The following is a 20,886-nucleotide window of genomic DNA, read 5'->3' on the forward strand; positions in this document are numbered from 1 at the left end:
CATTCACAGCTTTCTGCCCAAGCATTTTGTTTTTTAAAGAACAAAAACATTTTCTGGCTGCTAACATCCTGAACCTTGAACACATGCCCAGTACTGAATACACTTGAAATACAAAGTCAATGGTAAGCTTGATGACAGACTAATGGGAAGCCTTGGACAAGTAAAGTAATGGAACAATACAGCATGGACTACATGACTGGGATGGCTCCTGAAACCCACATTTTGCCAAAGGCCTAAAGTCAGACGTTAATGTGTACAATAGGCACCACATTTAAAAAGAGGTGGATTTAAGAATAGAATCACTCACTTAGCTTTCTTAAGGAGTTATGATGTGGCCTGAAGGACGCTAATCAAGTGTCTCTATTCCTTGACCTGCACGCGCACCCTCTCCATGCTCCTACATCCAAGTGTTAGGTCTCCAGGTTAAATAAGTGGCTGGACAGATGCATCTTTCTGACTTTCTCAAACATAGGGCCCTATCTTATTTCTGTTCCTTTACACACTGGCTATTCCCCACATCTGGAATCTTCTCCTTTCTAACCTCTCCCTCCTATATACTCTAGCTTTGTTTAAGAACTCACCTTATGCACCACTTCCCATAGGAAGACTCTCCCAAGTTCCCTAGTTGCTGGTGCTTAACAGTTCATCTATTCTGTATGTATCTTATATTGTGTATATATTCTTTCCCTCAGTTAGGGCAGGATCTGTTTTTAGTTTTTTCTTTGTATCCCTAACACTAAGCACAGGGCTTTGGACATAGTAAGTGCTTAATACTTATGGGTTGATTCAGTTTCCTTATGTTTAAAATACAAATTTCAATAGCAACTAGCTCACAGGGTTGTTATGAGAATCTAAGATAACAGGTAAAATCCTTTTGCAAACCTTAAAATGCTATGTATAAACATACCCTACTATTTGTCAGAGATGTTGCCAAAGGGCTGTTTGGTTGGGTATAGGCTGGAGAGCCCTTAGGTAGCTACATAGATGAGGTCCAGGTCTAGAGTCAGGAAGACCTAAGTTCAAATCTGGCCTCAGGCACTTATTAACTGTGTGAGCCTGGGCAATCCACTTCATCTCTGCTTGCCTCAGTTTCCCCAACTGTGAAATTAACCATTAACACCTATCTCTCAGGGTTATTTGAGGATCAAATAAGATAATCTCTATAAAGTACTTAGCACAATGCCTGGTACATAGTAGGCACTTAATAAATGCTTGTTTCCTTCCCTGGGAAGGACCTTCTAACTCAAAAATTCTGGAGAATCTCTAACCTGTGAAATGCAAGGTTTGAAGGAAAAGGGTAAGAAATTCAGAAGGAGAAACTGAGTTAAGAAAAGGTCACCCAAACCATCTTTAAAAATAAGAACTGAGTCCAGGAAAGTTGTCTTTCCTAACACAGGCTGAGACCACTGCCCTGTCCTTCTGGTATGCGGTCCTGACATCCACACCAGCACCTAACCTGCAGCTAGCCACTGAAGCCTGTGTCCCCTAGCCACCTGACAGGTGCAGGGTGAAGCAGGGCTTGGCTTGGAAAAGGGCCCCAGAATAGTTTTGTTTCTGTGGGAAAGTAGCACATGGGAACAATGGAAATCAGTTTTTAGCTTATGGCGGAAGAGCTTTTATGAGGCCTTTGCTCCATTAGGGGCCAGGCAGCCTGTGCACAAGTAATCTAGCCAAGGGCCCAGGAGCACAGCCTTCTCTTACCCACCCCACCCCCATTACTGTAAGATAAACAATGGCTGAATCATTGGGGAAATGAAGCTGAAAGACAAACATTTACTGAGGTTAGTGAAAGGACCAAACCCAGGCCAGTTCCAGCCTGTTTTTCCTCTGAGAGCCTTCCTGAGTGCTGCTATTTTTAGAGCACAGCTGACAGTTATCTATGACCAGGGGATGGTATAAGAGGCTGCGAGGCTGCCCAGATTGGTCAGACAGCTCCTCGGCCAGACGGCAGCAGGCAGCTCCAGGCACTCGGCGCTCGCACTCAGTCCCCCGTGGGGACCTTGGGCCTCTGCTCTCTGCTCTCTTGGTGCCTGGCCCAGTCCAGCCAGGGAAGAGGATTCCTTTTCGGTTCTTAGGAAGCCATCGTGCTTACCAAACTCAGAGCCTCACAGCCGAGTCTCTGCAACTGCAGGTAAGAGCATATGCTATATACACCTTGGGGTGGTGTGTGTTTGTGTGTGTTTTTTAATTTATTAGAAATTACTTTCAATGGGCTCAAAAGACCAGTTAAAGCAGCTAGTTAAGTTTCAACAACAGGGTAATAGAAAGTAGGCATTGAAAGACATGTGTTCAAAATTTGTCTTAAACATTCTTGCATTCTGATTTTAGCATGGAGAGAAACTTTGAGTCCAAAGCCTAGCTATGGTTCTGTGGAAAGTGGGGGTGATTCTCTGCCTTTCTGGGCCTCCAAAGGTGCCTAGCTTCAGAAAAGGGAAACTAGGAAGCTATTTTTATTTTTTTTCCCCATTCCAAATAGGCACTCGGTTAACTACAGTAAAGATCATAGACTGAGGGTTAGAAAGGGAACTTGAGAGGCCGTGAAATGACTGGTCCAGGTTCTCACAGCTTGTGTCTGAGGCAGGACTCAAAAATAGGTGAGGTGCAGGATACAGTTCTGGCCTCAGAGTCAGGAAGGCCCGAATTCAAATCCTGGCTCTGACGCTAACTGTATAGCAATGGGTAAGTCACATCGGTCTCAGTTTCCCCATCTGTAATGTGCAGATAACAGCAGCCCCTCTTTCACAGTGTTGAGAGAATTAAATATATGCAATGCATTTTGCAGATCAAAAAGTACAGTGTGTAAATGCTCTTATTTTTGCCTACTGAAAAAAGACCCTCAGTGTCTAGCTAGTCCAAGAAAGCCCTGCTAAATTCAGCATCCTCGTTGCTCCCCTTCATCTCTGCTAATAGAGAGGGTTGGCAGGGTCATTGCTTTGCAACTGGGACCTTTTAAATGACAGCAAAAATTGTTTGCATGTCAGGCTCCAGGATTCTTCATGAAATATTTTCACAACTAATAGGTTGATTTTTTTTTCCTGTATTAAGGTATGAGGTCCAGGCTTCTGATTTCAGTGGCCCTCCTGCCAACCATAAGCGAGACCTCAGAGATGATGATGCTGGGAGGCACCCAGGCTAAAGACGACCTGCAAAGTGATCTTCTCTCATCACAAAGCCTCGATGACTATGTGAAGTCCATATGTCAACTAGCCCAACCCACTTCTGTGCTCGATGGGGCCCAACGTCTCCCATACAACAGACCACGAAAGCCTTGCAGGCTCAGAGGAAAGACTGTCAATGAAGCACCTTCAGCTTCACACAGTGAGAAGTCAAGCCCAACCTCATCCCTGCAGGACATCACTGCCCGTTTCAGCGGCCAGCACCCTACCCCGACTTTGGACAACAATGTTGACCCTCTAGACTGGCTTTTTGGGGAATCCCAACCAAAACGACAAAGCTGGAAGGATGCCCTGAGGAAGAATGGCTCATCCACTGACCCTTCCCCTCTGCATAAACAGACTGAAACAGGAAAATCCAGGGTCACCCGCCGAGTCAGAGCCTGTGAAGCAAAGATCCCTGGGGGAACCTTGACAAAACTATCCAGTGAGCGGGGCAAGGCTTGGGAGAGAAGAACTCAGCCCTCCATGCTGAACGCTGCCCTGGACTATTCCAGCAGTTTCCACCAGGGTAGGATACCCCGGTCTTTGAACTCAAACCTCCCAGTCATTTATGAACTGTGACCCCACAAATAAAACCTTCTGTAAATAACCTTCTGTTGTGGTGTTTTCCTGAATTATCAGTTTCTTATCTTGAAGAGAAGGTGACATATCCTATCTTTGCTCCCCTACCATCTCACAGTCCATGCCATTAAGAGCTACAGGCTTGTTTTGATCAAGCACTTGAAGTAGGCAGGATAGACTTTCCAGTTGGACTAATAATAACGGTAACAATGCATCTTAAGTGTAGCTACCATATTACAATTGTTACTGGGCCCAACAGATGAGGAAACTGAGGCTTATAACTTAGACTCACAACAGACTGGCCAGGTAGCACCATCTTAGGTTGTGTTAGTGGACGCGTGCCAGATGAGGCATCTAAGAGGGAGGGGACTGGTCTAGACTGGTCAAATCATATCTCTGGCTATATCCAGAGATCTGAATAAAATGTGGGGCTTTAAATAAGTTGTATGACTATGGATATCAATATAGTTATGGTACCAACAAAAATACTGACAATAAAATTAATAATCCAGGCGCTAGAAAGAGAAATGTTGTCAAGGTATGGCCGAAGGCAAAATAACAGACTCCCAATGGGTTTAAATGCTGTGAACTATAAAACAAATTCAAAGTTATTAATGAGGAGCTCTAGAAATACATCGAATTAGATAGAGCCTAAACTCGTGGCAATCAATCAATCAGTAAGTGCTTACTATGTGAGAAGTACTGGGTTAGTCACAGCAGATAGAAATACAGAAATGAGCTAATACAGAAAGGTGCTAACATTCTGCTAGGCTGATACAAACTCACTTGCCTGGGGCTGATGGGTGGGGAGTGGGTCAGGCAAAACAGCTGAGGGATCAGGGAAGGCCTCATGAAGGAGATGGTGCTTGAGCTAAGTCTTGAAGGAAGTTAGGCATAAACCCCCAATTTGAGAACTCCAAAACTGTCAATCATTACTGAATTCCCTCCTCTAGACCCTGACCTAGTGATTATTATTTCCTAAAGCTGTCAGGCTGTACTCTAGGAATAACTTCACAAACAGTCACACAATACAGGAGGATTTTCTTAGCTATAAGAATAGGGACTGGATCTGTGATTTCACTGGTATAAGAAATACCTGGCTGAACACAAGTCATGTCTACTGAGACAGGTTGGCACATTCTCTGCACTTTACAGTCTTAGAGAAATGCCTAGAACAGAGGGATGGAATATGCAGCTCAGACCCCCAACACTTAGGAGTATAGTCTGAACCAGATTAAAATGTAATTGGGAAATAGCAAAATAAATAAAAATACAGTAAAACACAGATAATGTTAATTTGCCATTTTTTTTTCTAAGTCAATATACTGGCCACATGGATCCTTAGGTTTGGTTCAGTGGCTCCCATTTATATTTGAGTTTGAGAGGTTAAGGGACTGGACACAGCCAGTATGTATCAGTCAATAAACGTTTATTAAGAATCTACTGGGGAAGGAGATGGAGATGGAGAAAATTTGGAACTCAGAAGCTTGTGGAACTGAATGTTGTAAACTAAAAATAAATAAATTTAAGAGGAAAAAAAAAGAATCTACTATGTGCCAGGTACCATGCTAAGTGCTAGGGATTCAAATGGGCAAAAGACAGTGCTCATCCCTGTTCTCAAGGAACTCACAGTCAGAGGTAAGGCCTGAATGGAGGTCTTCCTGGGCCATAATAGCACTATTCCTTTTCTTACTATAAATGGAAATCTGTCTTCCTGCAAATCTCTATCCATTGGTTCCGGATAGGTCCTCTGCAGCCACAAAGAATGAGTCTGACCCCTCTTCCATGCAATAACCATGCAGATATATGAAGGCAACCATCATGTGCCCCTTAGGCCTGCCCCCACCAATAATAATGATCGTTTCTTCAAATAATTTTCATGTAATGTAGTTTCAAGTTCCCTTATCCATTTGGCTGGCCTTCTTTGAGAACACTGCAGCTTGCCCATATCCTTCTAAAATGCAGCACCTAGAACTGGGCACAATAACCCGAGTGTAGTCTGACCAGAGCAGAGCACAATGGGACTCACCTCCCCCCATTTCCTCCCCCTTCTCTACTTCCCTTAATTAACTTCTTTTAGTGGCCATGTCATATTATTGAATCATACTGAGTTTCTAATCTTCCATAATCCCTTTTTTATTTAATATTTCAAGGCTAGATACTGAGCATGATAATTAGCACTGTTATTAATGCACTGGGGTGATTAACCAACGAAATGCAATAATCATGTGGCCCAGATTCCAGGGCACAAACTGACCTCAGAGATGTCAGTTATCTGTTCTTTGCCTTTGCCTGGAGAAGCTAAACAAAAGCAGTGTCTTCCCCACCCCCAACCCTCACTCACAAGAAGAATGGGGAGAAATATGATCTCTAACCTCCCTTCCTGGCCTAAATTTCGATTACTCATTGATTTTATCTGCGTGAATTGCTTTCTGTTGCCTGAGGAATGGTGTTTAAGAATTACTATGGTGCATAGGTCACATGTCAAAGGTGTACATATGATCATGCCCTTATGGAATCCTCAGGATGGGGAGAATCTCCCTACAATGGCCATCTCAAATTCATCCAGCATATATACCAGGGATTCTTAACTGGAGGGTCTATGGATGGCCCCAAGGAGTCCCTGGAGTGATTTCGAGGGGCCCATGAACTTGGATGGGAAAAAAAATTACATTTATTTTCACTAATTCTTAGTTTCCTTTGTAATTCCATGTATTCAATTTTATTCATCTGAAATGTCATTTTGAGAAGGGGTCCTAGGTATAGCACCAGGACAACAGGGATGCATTTTAACCTCTTCCCCTGTGCTTTTTCATGTCTTTTGCTAGGCCCCTTATTTCCAAAACTTTTTATTCCAGGTGGTTTGGCGATTATAAGTATTTGGCATGGTGACACCATTTAAAATGTCCTTAAGTTTTTGTGCAAGTGATCATGGTCAACAGTTCGATACGCAATGATCTGGTTCCATTATGGTTTTCCAGTTGAATTCTCCAGGCTATTATGAGGTCTGCATTTGTTACATTTAGATTTGTCCACTGTTGGTTTAATAAAGAAGGCACGCTTTTGATGTATGATTCTAGCCAATAGGTCACACCTGGTGGATACAGTGTTATTATTATTAACAGTATCATATTTTGTATTCTTAATTATTGTCATTGTCGTTCTTAAAAGAAGCACATAGCTGGGGGCAGGAGAGAAGTGGCTAATATACTGAAGCTAATGTCTGTCGCTCCCATCCAGCACAGTAACAAAGCAGGTCTGAGGCCAGCAGGTGGCAGGCTAAGGAAGGAGAAGGCCCTTCCCAGACTAGGACATTCTGATCCTCCTGACTCCAAGTCCTTTGCTCTGTTTCCTTTCTTCCCCTTTCAATTCCCCACCCCTAAATTAAACAATTAATTAATTAATTGGTGAAGCTTTTGCTATAGTCTCTCAAGGATAAATAAATAAAATTAATAATTGATAGTAAGTATAAATTAAGAGGGCAGCTAGATGGTGCCATGGATAGGGTCAGGAGTGATGAAGAATCATCATCTGGCCTAAGACATTTACTAGCTGTGCGACCCTGGACAAGTTATTTAACCCTGTTTGCCTTAGTTTTCTCATCTGTAAAATGAGCTGGAGAAGGAGATGGCAAACCACTCCAGTATCTTTGCCAAGAAAACCTCAACTGTGATCATGGAGAGTCAGAGATGCCTGAAACAACTGAACAACAAATAAATTTAGAAAGGGAACATGGTACTATAGTGGATAGGCAGTCTTAGAGTCAGGAAGACAGCTTGTCCAAATTAACACAGATTAGCTGTGTAACCCCAGACAAACTGCTTAGACTCTCAGTGCTCACGCAGAGGAACTTTGTGAAACTCTAAACTGCACATAAATTTCTGATATGCAGCAGTAGGAGAAGTTTCCACACTGGGAGCAGTCTACACTGAAGAAATAATAGGTCTCATTTAAAAAAAACAAAAGAGCTAAGGCATTAGGTTATGGAGAATTGTCTCTCCAGTGTCCCTCATTTTCCAACCCAGGAAATCTCCCCATCTCTCTACTATAGATCAGGGCCAAGGGTGTGCTCATTAATGTTGAACAATTGCCTCTCCAAAGTATGTGTACATGTATGTGGGGCTACCCTCAGTACAATTTTAAATTTTACTCTGCATTATAATATTTTCTCCATCACTTTCTTAAATCTAGACAATCACCAAAACAATAAATCAAGTGATGATTATCAATGTTTGGTGATTTCCAAGGTGTAAATGCTCACACTCCAAATTTAACAATCCCTCTTGTAAATTGGTAGCAGCTGTATCCAGTACTTGTTGGGGGACAAGTAAATCCCTCGTCTTTTGTGAGTTTTAGGTTGCTATAAAATGAGGGGGTTGGTGCAGGATACTTTCCATGTCTCACAATCTTTGTTTTAATTCTGTGGCACAAAACCAGATATCGGCTGTTTTCCCAGGGAAGGAAACACAAGACCAGAAAAGAAATTGAGAGGGAGAGAGGGGGAGAGGGAGGAAAGAAGAGGAAGGGAGGGAGGGAGGGGGGAGAGGGAGAGAGAGAGAGAGAGAGAGAGAGAGACAGACAGACACAGACAGAGACGCAGAGAGACAGAAAGAGAGAGACAGAGGGAGAGAGGAAGAGAGAGAAGGAGGGAGGGAGGGGGAGGGGGAGGGGGGGGAGGGAGAGAGGGAGAGGGAGAGAGAGAGAGGGAGAGAGAGAGAGAGAGAGAGAGAGAGAGAGAGAGAGTGAGTGAGTGTTAGGAGGCAAATTCAGTGAGTTCCACAGCTAAGGCAGTACAGGAAACAGCCGAGAGGTCTTGTCAGGATGATTCCGGACCAGCAGGCCTATAACAATAGTCATCAAATCAAGGGACCTCAGAAAAGCTCAAGCCAAGCCTCCTAATTCACCCCTTGGTATAGAAAGGAATTCTGTGGTTCACATGACTTACATTCCCCAGGGGACAGCATTCACTGACAATCATTTCTAAGTATTATTTTTCAGACAGTGAGCCTAAACATATTTTAAAGGGAGAGAACATTTTACATTTGAAGAAAGCTAGGACCCTGGAAATGGCCTTAGAGACTTGTTGATAAGCAAGTACAACTACTTGACTCTGAGAAGAAGGCTGAGTAGGAAGGCTTGCAGAGGAATGTTGCTCTTGAGGGCTTCAGTATACAAATAAATTTGATGTTCCTCAATTATTTTGTTGTTCAGTCATTTCAGTCATGTCCAACTCTTTGGGACCCCATCTGGGGTTTTCTTGGCAAAGATACTAGAGTGGTTTGCTATTTCCTTTTCCAGTTCATTTTACAGATTAGGAAACTGGGGCAAGCAGGGTTAAGTGACTTGCCTAGGGTCACATGGCTAGTAAGTGTCTCAGACCAGATTTGAACTCGGGAAGATAAGTCTTTCTGACTCCAGGCCTGGCACTCTATCCGCTGTACCACGTGGTTGCCCTAGATTGTAGTAATTAATAGTTAGTTATCAAGTGCACCTATGGGGTCCTTCCCAGCTTTAGAGCTCAGATCATGTCATGTGTTGGGTAATGTGGATACAAAGGTAAAAACTAGACTCTCTGTACCCTCAAAGGGTTTCCTTTTGGAAGAGCTCCCATCCTTTTCCCACCAGATCCTGATAGGTCAAATCCCTCCCTTACCCCATCTTGCCCAGAATGCTCACTCCCCCCCATCACCTTGCCACCTAGGCAGGTGTTCCTTTTTGGGTAAGCTTAAGGGTAGTGACCAATGACTAAGAGCCTTGCCTCCTTCCCTGCTTTCCTTTCGGGTAGCACACAGTGAGTCACTTAGGATGAGCAGGCATGGATGGAATTATGATGTGCTTCACGGACCTTTTGATGTATCTACCCCCACCCCTCAGTCATTGCCCCTTCTGACCTTCTCTGCTTCTGTCAAGCACTTTATCCACCATCCTTTAAATGAGTCAGGTGTCACCCCTAATTCCTCACTTTTGCTCACCCCACATATTCAAACAGTTGTTAAGTCTTGTCATTTCCAACTCTACGACATTCTTCGTGTCTTCTCCCCTTCTCCCCACTCAGAGTCGCCACTCTAGTTCAATGTCATCACTCTTCACCTTGCCCAGCACTTAGCACAGTGCCTCAACATGCTCGGCACTTAATAAATGTTTCTTGACTGACTGACTACTCTGACATTTAAAGGCCTTCATAACCCTTCACAATTCCACATTATACAGCCTTATTACATATTACTCCCTTTTCTGCTCGACTCATTCTAGTCAAACTAGCCTTCTCGCTGTCTTTCACATTAATACAAAACCACGATTAAGATATTCAGCCATGAAGGGAAAATTCAGGCACAAGTCCATTCAGTAAGCAAAATCACATTTAAAAAAAGGAATGCATTTAGACTGAAAACTTTTGCCTGAGGTGAAATCAGAGATAAATCACTTTTGCTTGTTTTTTGCATCACATGAGGAATATCTACACACAGAGAAACATGACTTTTGCTGAAAAGCTGCTGCTGATGTCCATTATCATGTTGCATGCTGTATCTTTCACTAAAGGTACCTTTAGATATTCACCTACTTGACTAACTGCTTTGATCCAATTAACTAAGTAACTGATTACTAACAAGAAATTGTTATTTGCCAGTCTGCACTACACTCTGGACATCCCCAGGGATTTTTTGAAAATGATGACTACTTAATAACATTGCTTTCAAACAAAAACAACAAAAAAGTCTGCATGGTTTTTTTTTCCAGTAGTAATGTATGGCTGTGAGAGTTGGACTATCAGAAAAACCAAGTGCCATAGAATTGACACTTTTGAATTGTGGTGCTGGACAAGACTTTTGAAATTCCCTTGGTCAGCAAGGTCAAATCAGTCAATACTTAAAGAAATTAATTCAAGCTATTCATTGGAATGTCAAATACCGAAGCTAAAGCTTAAAGACTTTGGCCACATAATGAGAAGACAGGGCTTATTGAAAAAGACCATGATGTTGGGAAAGATTGAAGGTAAAAGGAAAAAGAGACAGCAGAGGATGAGATGGATAGATAGTATCGTGGAAGCAATGAACATGAACTTGGACAGACTTCGAGAGATAGCGGAAGATAGAAGGGTCTGAAGTGTAGAGAGCTGGACATGACTAAACAGCTGAGCAACAGCAATATTTTATTGAAAAAAAAAGTTTTGGGGGCAGCTAGGTGGTGCAGTGAGTAGAGCACTGGCCCTGGAGTCAGGAGGACCTGAGTTCAAATCCGGCCTCAGACACTTGACACACTGACTAGCTGTGTAACCTCGGGCAAGTCACTTAACCCTATTGCCCTGCCTTCCCCCCTGCAAGAAAAAAATTGAAAATAAAAGTTTTTGTACCACTGAGGAATAAAACAAAATATTTTAAAAACACTTATGAATTTTAACACTTAAAAACACTTATGGATTTTAAAATCCACTTCCTGGATGTCTAAATTTTGTGCATGCTCATGATACATATCTGTTAGTAAAGAGTATATGTGTGTGTATACATATACATGCACAAATATAAGGGATGCATGATCAATGTTTTTATTGATAGGCATTCATGACCAAAAAAGTTAAGTGACCACAACTCCCTCATTTTACAGATGAGTAAATTGAGGCCCAGAGAATACAAATAACTTGCCTAAGGTTACACAGGGTGATTCCTTTCCTTCATAAATAAAACCTTAAAGGATGGGGGAAGCAGGGGTTGGAAACTGCACTCTTGTGATCTGTAACATGTAACAGACAAGGGTGAGAAGGAAAAAAAGAGAATGAATGGTAGATTATTCATCCAACTACAAAATTCTGACAAAGTGGTCACCCAGATTCTTCTTGAATGACTCCAGTGATGGTCAAATCACTATCTCATGAGGCAGCCTATCTTATTATTTTTTTGAAGGTGTGATGATTAGGACCTATTAGGTCCTATCTTATAGTGAATTTAAATCTGTGTCTCTGTAACTTGTACATATTGAAAGTTCCTTGAGGACCACATCCATTCACATAATCCATTTGACACTTCTCAGAGGCCTGTCGTATGGAATGTACTATATATCAGGTATATATGAAGAGATTCAAAGATAATTAAGACATAGTCTTTGGGCAGGTTAGTTAGCTCTCTGGACCTAAGTTTCTACTTCTGGAATGAAGACCATTTACTCTCATATCCCCCAGCATTACACAAACAGTAAACAATAAATAAATACTGATGGGTGAATAAAAGTCCAACTAAGCATCTGTTGGTTCAATCAAAAGCCTATGCTAGAAATAGACTTTATTCCAGAACAGTGTGCCCTTGTTGCTTTAAAAAAAATCATCATATTCAGAGAAGGGAATCAGTTCTTCAGCAACCAAGAGGGAAGAGTTCAGTCTGCAGCACACAAGAAGTCAGGTGAGCTATCAGACACAGTGTGCAGCTATAGGCAAAAAGACCCACAAAAGCAATTAGAGCTGTCAGAGAGCCTTCTCCAAAAGTCTCTTGAGTATCATGATCAGAAATAGGATACTCGGTTAGAAATCCGGAGGGATAAGTGAGATGCTAATGGCAGATGGAAGCATCATGTTTGAGAACAGTCACTGACCTTCAAAGTCAGAGTCAAACCTGGGTTTGAGGCCTTGCTCTGTAGCTAGCTGGGGTCATTTGGGGAACTTAAACTCTCTCAACATCTCTCATCTGTAAGTTGGGAATAATTATACTTGTACCAACAGATATCCAGAAACGTTGTGAGGAAAGGTCTTTGTAAACTGTAGAGCACTATATAAATACGTTAATAATAATAAAAAATAATCTTAGCATGAACATTCTTATTATATGCACCAGATCTTTTATGATGCAATGAACACAGAACGTGGTCTTGGAATCAGGAAAATCTGGATTCAAATCCTGCCTCTGACATAAACTCACTGTGTTACCCTTTGCAAGTTACTTAACTTAAACCACTCCCTAGGTAAGTCTCTTAAGACTATAAATTAGAGAGAAGGTGCTGACCCTCACTGGGAGAGAGAATTTCCCCATCTGGTAATTCCCTATACCAATGAAATCACAGGTAAGGATGGGGAATTCTTGACCTAAGATTTACATATCCTTAAGGACTCTTTGGATAGATTTCAGAGGGTCCATGAACTTGGATGGGGGAAATCATCTTTATTTTCACTAATCTCAAACAGATACGGAACATTTCTTTCTATTCAAATGTAATTAATAAAGCAAGATTCTGAGAAGGGGTCCATAGGTTTCACCAGATTACCAAAGAAGTCCATGAAATAAAAAAGGTGAAGATCCCCTTGTCTAGACCCTACCCCCAATTCTATACATGTATCTCTTAATTTCTGCTCTAGATTGAAAGCTCCCTGATGGCAGTGACCCTGTTTTGTTAATCAAAATAATGTCAATATTTTGCATATAGTAGGCACTCAATAAATAATTTTTTTAATTCCAACAGTTGACCCCAGACCCCATGTTTTGAGAAGTGTGGGGAACAGTAATTATTGTTGGAATAGGGTGTCTATTGGAATGACTCAGGAGAGCAGTCAGGAGGGTAGAAGCAGGTGGTAAGATCAGCTGTTCTAAGAGAAAGATGTGACTCATTGTGGCTGCTTCTCCCTCCCCCTCCCACCCCTTCCTTTCCAACATCCTCCTCAAGCTGCAGGTTTCCTTCTTGGGATATCTCTTCCCCTCCAAGGATATTCTCTCCAAGATAATTTTAACTGCTTTTAAATCTTTGCAAACCAGTGTTGTAACTCTGGTTACATTCTCTTGGGGATATCCTTTGAACATTTTATGGCTCAGTTTCCTTATCTATAAGATGGGAGGATAAGACTAGATAAGTGTCCTTAACTATTTTATTTTGTGGACCCCATTAGCAGTCTATTGAGGCTTCTAGACCCGTTCTCAGAATCACATTTTTAAATGCACAAAATAAAATATGTAAGATTACATAGGAAACTAATTTCAGTGAAAGGTATCTATATGTGTGTGTGTATACACACACACTTATGTATATATATAGTACATACATATATACATATAATATATATATATATATATATATATATATATATATATATATATATATATATATATATATATGTAAATTAGCAAATCACAGACTCCAGTTTAAGAACCACTGTTACGGATATTTTCTAAGGGCTATTCCAGCGTTATTATGCTATGAACCCATGAGATTTTACCTAAAAAATTATGATAGTGGTGATATTGGGGTGAATAAGGAGCATATGACGTGACTGACCACAGGCCCTGATCTCCAGCCATGGTGGCCCTCTCCCACAGAGCAGCTTGGAGCTGACTCTAAGCAAGACCTTAGTCAGAATGTCTGGATTTTCTCAGGGGAACTTTGCTTATTTAGCCCAAATACTTTTTCAATATTAAACAGAAATCTTACCTCTCGATGTCTCAGCTGGAAGCTTCTTCCTTCATGATAACAATTGTATGTTTTTAGCAAAGATAAGAGTTCTGATCTGCAGGGGCCAAAACACAAATTTAGGCAACATTGGATTAGGAGTCAGGAGACTGGTAATGAATAATTTGCTGTGCAACATTGGAGAATTTAACATTGTCTGTGCCATAGAGGACATCTGTCAAATGAAGTTACCAGGACTTGCCCTGCAGTTTCATAGGTTCAAATGAGACAACAGATCTAAGGACTTGGAGAGAGAACCAAACATTATATAAACACAAGACATTTCTACACTAAACAGTCTCTAGAGATGAGAACAACTGTCATTCACACCTAAATCCCATCCACACACTACCTAGCCTACCCACTCACATTATTAACTTCTATATTTTTCCCAGGAAAGAGAACTCTGTGGGCATGTACATGTATACATACACCATATTTATGAGTAAGAATTAAGAATGGTGGGATGGAATGGTAGGGTTGGGCACAGTAAAATGGTAAGGATAGAAGAAGTCACCAAAAGCAGTGAGAGCATCTCTGCCACTTCTCTGTTTCAAAGTTACTTACCTAGGCCCACCCCAGACTGGTCCCTCAATCCCCACCCCCTTCAGGGTCCCTCCAAGGACATGTCAGGGCAATTGGCCACCATATCCTGCCTTGCAAAGAGAAAGCCAGAGGATCATAGGGTAATATATATAAAGCTTGAGGGAACTTTAGAGTTCATCTAGTTGAACACTCTCATTTTACAGGTGAGGAAAATGAGGCCCACAGTGGTTAAGTGAAGCAAATCACTCATCACATTATTTCTCAATTCTGTGGAGGCAATCACATGAAAGGTTTTCCCAGAGAAGACTGGTGGAGCTGAGAATCATTATACTTACGAGAAACATAAACTGTCAGGATTAGAAGGGACCTTCAATGGGTTCTAGTCACCTCCTTCCTCATTTTATAGATGGGGAAACTGAACACCAAGGAGGTTAAGTGACTGGTCCTAGGTCACAACATTAGTTAACAGCAGGGATGAGATTTGAACCTAGGTCTTTTTGCCTCCAATTCTACTATCTACCTCTCCCTCACTTTATAGACAGTTCCTAAGACTAGCCAACAACAGAAGACACAAAGCAGCACCTCAAATTTGAATCAGCCTCTGCCCAATGCATGGAGTAAAGCAATTCGGGCAAAGAAGAACTGATGACCCTCCCATTCCACGGCCCTTCCCTGGTGGAAGAAGGAAGCACCTACTTCAGAATTGATTTACTGTCACTGATGAGCACATGTGAATTGGGCAGGAGCTCTTCATCCATCCTGACCAGCAGCTCTGTAGGGGTCTGTGAGCTAGTCTGCCAAGAAAGCAAAAAGGGCTTACAAACAAAACCACAAGGCTGTGGTGCTCAGGTGAGCCAACAGTCACAATCATTAGGAAATGACATTGCCTTCCATCTCTTGTGTATGCTGTGTATGAATAACTGTTTGCATGCTGGCTACTCCATTACAATGAGAGCTACTTGAGGCAAGGTACTGTGTTTCTGCATTTCTTATATCCCAAGTACTTAGCATAGTGTCTGGCACACAGTAAGCACTTAATAAATGTTTGTTGAATGACGCAAGAGTCAGAATTTCTTAGTGAGAAAAAGCTTAGGAAGTTATCTAGTTCAGCCTCCTACCCCACGAGAAAGAAAGTGATTGTCTTTTATGAAGGAAACAAACAAATATCAAATAGATTAATCAATAACATGTATTAAGCACCTACTGTGTGCCAGGCACTGCAGATATGAAGACACAAGTGAAATTCTCTTATGATACAAACAACATGCCCACATATAACTATATATGAAACATATACAAAGTAAGTAAAAGTTTTCTAAGTAAACAGCAGCTGTGGGGAAAAGGGAGGTGTTAAGGAAAGACTACATGCTGGAGGTGGCATTTGAGCTGAGCTTTAAAAGAAGCTAGGACTTTTTGGATGCAGAGGTGAAAATGAGTGTTTTTCAAGTATGGAGGACACAATTTAACCACCAAAAACAAAACACTGGCAAAATCCATTGTTAACTGTACTTCACGGAACATTACAGCTGGAGGAACCTTTTAGATAACATGGTCCCCTTCTTTCTACAAGCTGGACACCAGCACCACACAATGGAACCATATTTGTACCTTACCAGAATGGCTGAAACCCAGCCATCTTACCAATGGTGTTGCCACTCAAATCATTCCCACTCCACCCCAAGTTCTGGTACCATGACTAAGTCAACTCTAACACTGCTCCTGGAAGTGTGAAAATCCATTTGAAAAATGGTACTATTCACCATCCTGGTAACTTTCCAGATCAAAGTGCCCCTCTCAGAACACTACTCCCATATATATCACAATATATAGTGAGAAGATAGATATCATTTACATATAATATAGTATACATAATATATTAGAATATATATATATATAATATTCTCTTTTTGACTATTCTATGTAGAGATATTCTAATACATACATATGTGTATATATTTTTATATATACATATACATACATATACATAAAAGAGAGAGAGACACAGACAGACAATTTGAATGTAAGCTCCTAGAGGGTCAGAGACACCCTTTCCTTTGCATATTTGTATCCCCTGTATTTAGTATGATGCTTGGCACATAGAAGCTGCTTAATACTTTTTCATTCATTCACTCATTCATTTGCATTCATCTTCATGTCCACCTTAAACATTTTCCACACAGCAACAGAGTCATGACCACTGGTCTTTCCAGGGCCAGTCTCCACCTACATCTGACTTCCCTAATTTGGAGTTGTCCTATATGGCTTTGGTTTACGTAGGAAAACTATGGTCCTTTATAATCTTTGGAAGCAGACTTTCAGATGCGATTATTCTTTCTGGGTCATGGAAAAATCTTAAATAGAATTGAGTACTGTTTTTTTTGTCGTCTTCCCTCTTCAAATGAAGGAGCGGGTGATAATCAGCTAAGGCGTTAATATAGAACTCTAGGCAGAATGCCCAACAGAAAGCCTTCTATGAAATCAGGGGACCTCCTGGGTGTCTGAGAGTCAAGTGAGCCTGAGCTTCTAGAAAGGGCAAACTGTCTTGATCAAAGAGATAGATTGGGCAAATCCTAAATTGGCCTGATGAGGGAAGTGATGATGGGTGCCAATGAAAGCATCTGGGAATAGACCAGGATGGTGGAGGCCCACATCTTGCCATATTGTCCATCAGAAACTGATAAACATTTTCCTGAAACCCAAATAGACCATGCCTATATCATTCCCCTGATCTGTCAGTCTAGCAACAATTCTGTCAAAAGAAAGGAAGTGGGTTAGCCTGGCATGACAACTTGCCCTGGGTGAAGCCATGTTGGTCTTTTGTAATTACTACTTGATTCCTTTGTAAATACTTACAAACCAGCCCTCTAATAATAAGTTCTAGAATTTGGCCAGTAATCAAAACCCACCAGCCTAAAGTTTGAAGACATCATCTCTGTTCACCTCCCCCCACCCTTTTTTTTCAATTGGAACATTAGTTTTTTTTTTTAAAGATAATGAACTATTTAGTTTCCATTAATAGTGATTATGGTAGCAGCCATCCTCTGGGGACCTAAAACTATGAGAGGAATGAAAGTTGGAAGAGTGGGCCCACAGGGAAATTTTAGCAAAATTCCAAAATCGTAGATGTTTGAGCTGTAAAGTACCTTAGAAATTACCCAGTCCAACCCTGCCCCATGACTTTATAAAGGAGGAAATGGAGTTCCAAAGCTTAAGCGGTTATACGGGAAAGCTAAGTATTGGTACAACCACAACCCACATCTCCTGACATTTAGCCTACTCTTCTCTCCACAGCACCATGCTCAGGTGCTATGCCTCACTGCTGACTCACTGAGCTTGGAGTCCACAAATAGGAACAGGTTCGTTTGTTCTGTTTTTCCAGACAAACTGTCATCTAATGATGCTTCTCACAGCCTTGTATACGTGTTACAAGTTGGACACCAGCACTTACTTTTTAAACCCAGGTGTATGACTTTACATTTATCCTCATTCAATTTCTTCTAATTAATAATAGCAGCAATTATAGTTCAAATTTATATAGTGAGTTTGGGTTGGCAATGTGCTTTATACAGATCACCACACTGGATCCTCTCAACAATCCTATGAGGTAGGAACTATCATTATCCATGTTTTACACATGAGGAAACTGAGGCAAAGACATTGTGACTTGTCCGGGGCCACACAGCTAAGTGTCAGGGGAAGCTTTCAAGTTCAAGTCTTTATAATGTTCTGATATGTCAAGATTTTTTGAATCCTACCTATCAGCCAGTGCTAGCTCTATGCCTCTCACCCTGTTGCCATCTGTCAACTTGACATTTTTATAAAATCCAAGTGAACAATCTACTGTAATAGTGTCAAACTCAAATGGAAAGGGATCACTGCTAGCCACACACTGACTTAGAAAACCACAAATTCACATTATCTATAATGTATTACATTTTTATTTATTTTCTTAAATACTTTCCAATTACTTTTTAATCTAGTTTGGCTGTCCTGGAGGCCTCAAGTTTCACACCTCTAATCTCCAGCACTCCCCCTGAAAGGTTAATGTGGAATAAGATCTTCCCCACCCATCAATAGGCCTCACGCGGAGCCCCCATTAAGGGAAGCTTGCTTGCTTTTAGGAAGGCTTACACACTTTTTGCCAATTTCTAATAAGGCACTGAGTCAGGAGGGTTGTGCTGCCTTCTGGCTCTAAGCCTATTAGCTGAAAGAGTATATATTCTGAGAGGTGAGCTTTTGCTTTGGAGACTCACTTACAAGAAGGATCTTGTGATTCTCTGGTCAAGACTCTGAGTGGCCATATGGTTAGAGCTCCTCAACTGCTCAGAGGGAAAGGCTCTCTCGATCCAGTGGTGAATGTAAAGTATATATAGCAATATTGCTTTGATTCAGGCAGTAGAACCCTGACTGTTGGTCTTTATTTCTCTTTTCTGTATTTTCTCTGTATTTTATGCAATTAAAGAAGATTGCTGTCCCCTAAAAGAGCTATCTTTTCCCAGTAAAGCAGATCTAAGAACCTGTGCTAGCAGCCATCCTGGCTATGCCAGTGTAGCTGCTGTTACATCCCCTGACCTACTGCTTTTGTAGTAAAAAAGCCAATAAGCATTTATTAGGCACCTACTACAGGGCAGGCACTCTGTTAAGGAAATGAAAGCTGAGAGAAAAGAAAATGAAATTACTCTGGTATGACTGTCCCCTTCAAAATGGATTCTGAACAGATCACCTGGGTTCAGACCTCAGCTGAACGAATGACTCTAAGCCTCAGTTTCCTCATATACAAAATGGGAATAACACTATCTCAACTGATGATTAGGCAAACTGGGTATATGAATACAATAGATTATTGCACTATAAGAAAGAGAATCATGAATGATGACTCATAAACTGATGAGGACTGAATTGAGTAGAATCCCAGAAAAGCATAGACATAATGACTAGAAGACAAAGCTGAAAACTATGTAATTCAAAAGATACTAGGAGGAGGTAAGGAAAGATCCTTCATTCTTTCTACTGGACAATGGGAGGGGGAAAATGAGGAGGGAGAGTGTATATGGGGGATGGAATGCTGCATTTACTGCCAAGCCCTAGTGATTTCTTAGCTAGTTTTGATTAGCCCTTCCCAAGCATATTGCAAGGGAATATACACTGAGTAGGGAAGGGAAGGAAGAAAGTGTACATTTGAAAGTTACTGTGATTTTTTTAAGCACTAATAAAACTTTCAGAAAAATAAAATAAAATAAAATACCTGTGCTGACTACCTCATCAAGTTGTAAGAATCAAATAACAAAACATGAGAAATCATTCTGCAAACTGTAAAGCACTCTATATAAATTTACATTACAATTACTGCTACTGCCTTCATTATCAATAGAGGAATCACAGAAATGAAATGAATCCAGAAACAGTGTAAAATATAGATGGGACTGTAAGGCAGTTGGGAAGTCGCCAAAGTGACTTTCCTAAAGCACAAATCTGACTCTGTCACCTCGCCATTCAATAAACTCCCAAAGCTCCCTAGAACGTCCAGGATCAAATATAAAACGCTCTGTGTGGCATTCAAAGCCTTTCTGAATCAGTACTTTTCTAGTTTTCTTTTATCCTACTCCCCTCTACATCTTCAAGCCAGTGACACTGGCCTCCTGGCTCTCCCTGGAACAAGATCTCCCATCTCTTGGCTCCAGGTATTTTCTCTGACTGTCCTCCACACTGGGAGTGCTCTCTCTCCTCATCTCTGCGTGTCATTTCCCTGGCTTCCTTTAAGTCCCACCTAAAAATCCCTTCTTTTATTGGAAGCTTTTCCAAGCCCCTCTAATTCTAGTACCTTCCCTCCTGTTAGTTATTTCCTATTGACCCTGTATGTCATTTGTCTATGTTTGTTTGCATGTTGTCTCCCCAGTTAGAGTGTGGGCTCCTTGAGGGCAGAGACTGTCTGTTGCCTCTTTTTGTATCCCCAGCACTTAGCACAGTATCTGGCCCATAGTAGGTGCTTAATATATGTTCACTGACTGAAGGGCAGTCTAGAAGCTAGGAGTGTGGTTAAGTTTTTAAATAACAGTAAGATTTAAATCACACTTTAACGTTTAAAAAGTACATATAACTATGATATTTGCCCTAGGAAACTTGGGTTTAGAGATGAGAAGTGATCTGACCAAGGTCTTATAATTAGTAAACACAAGAGGCATAA

General features: G+C 41.2%; 2 protein-coding genes across 2 annotated transcripts in view; one reads left to right on the forward strand and one right to left on the reverse strand.

The window, feature by feature from the left end:
• The window catches only part of RASSF4 (Ras association domain family member 4), an 81,889-nt gene that overhangs the window by 33,882 nt on the left and 27,121 nt on the right, over positions 1-20,886 (reverse strand). The window contains exons 4-5 of the mRNA XM_036734724.1: positions 15,399-15,496; positions 14,139-14,214 (exon numbers count right to left, since the gene is read on the reverse strand). Coding sequence (XP_036590619.1) covers positions 14,139-14,214; positions 15,399-15,460 — 138 coding nt within the window. The 5' untranslated portion in view covers positions 15,461-15,496. The remainder of the gene's footprint in view (positions 1-14,138; positions 14,215-15,398; positions 15,497-20,886) is intronic.
• On the forward strand, positions 1,882-3,765 carry DEPP1 (DEPP1 autophagy regulator). Its single transcript, XM_036734725.1, has 2 exons — positions 1,882-2,131; positions 3,046-3,765. The coding sequence occupies exon 2, from the start codon at positions 3,048-3,050 to the stop codon at positions 3,735-3,737; it is 690 nt and encodes a 229-aa protein (XP_036590620.1). The 5' UTR covers positions 1,882-2,131; positions 3,046-3,047; the 3' UTR covers positions 3,738-3,765.

The sequence above is a fragment of the Trichosurus vulpecula genome, chromosome 8 (assembly GCF_011100635.1).
Source record: "Trichosurus vulpecula isolate mTriVul1 chromosome 8, mTriVul1.pri, whole genome shotgun sequence".
Classification (NCBI taxonomy): Eukaryota; Metazoa; Chordata; class Mammalia; order Diprotodontia; family Phalangeridae; genus Trichosurus; species Trichosurus vulpecula.

Coding starts and splice junctions, on each gene's coding strand:
- DEPP1 (XM_036734725.1), top strand. CDS start 3,048: ATGAGGTCCAGGCTTCTGATTTCAGTGGCCCTCCTGCCAACCATAAGC.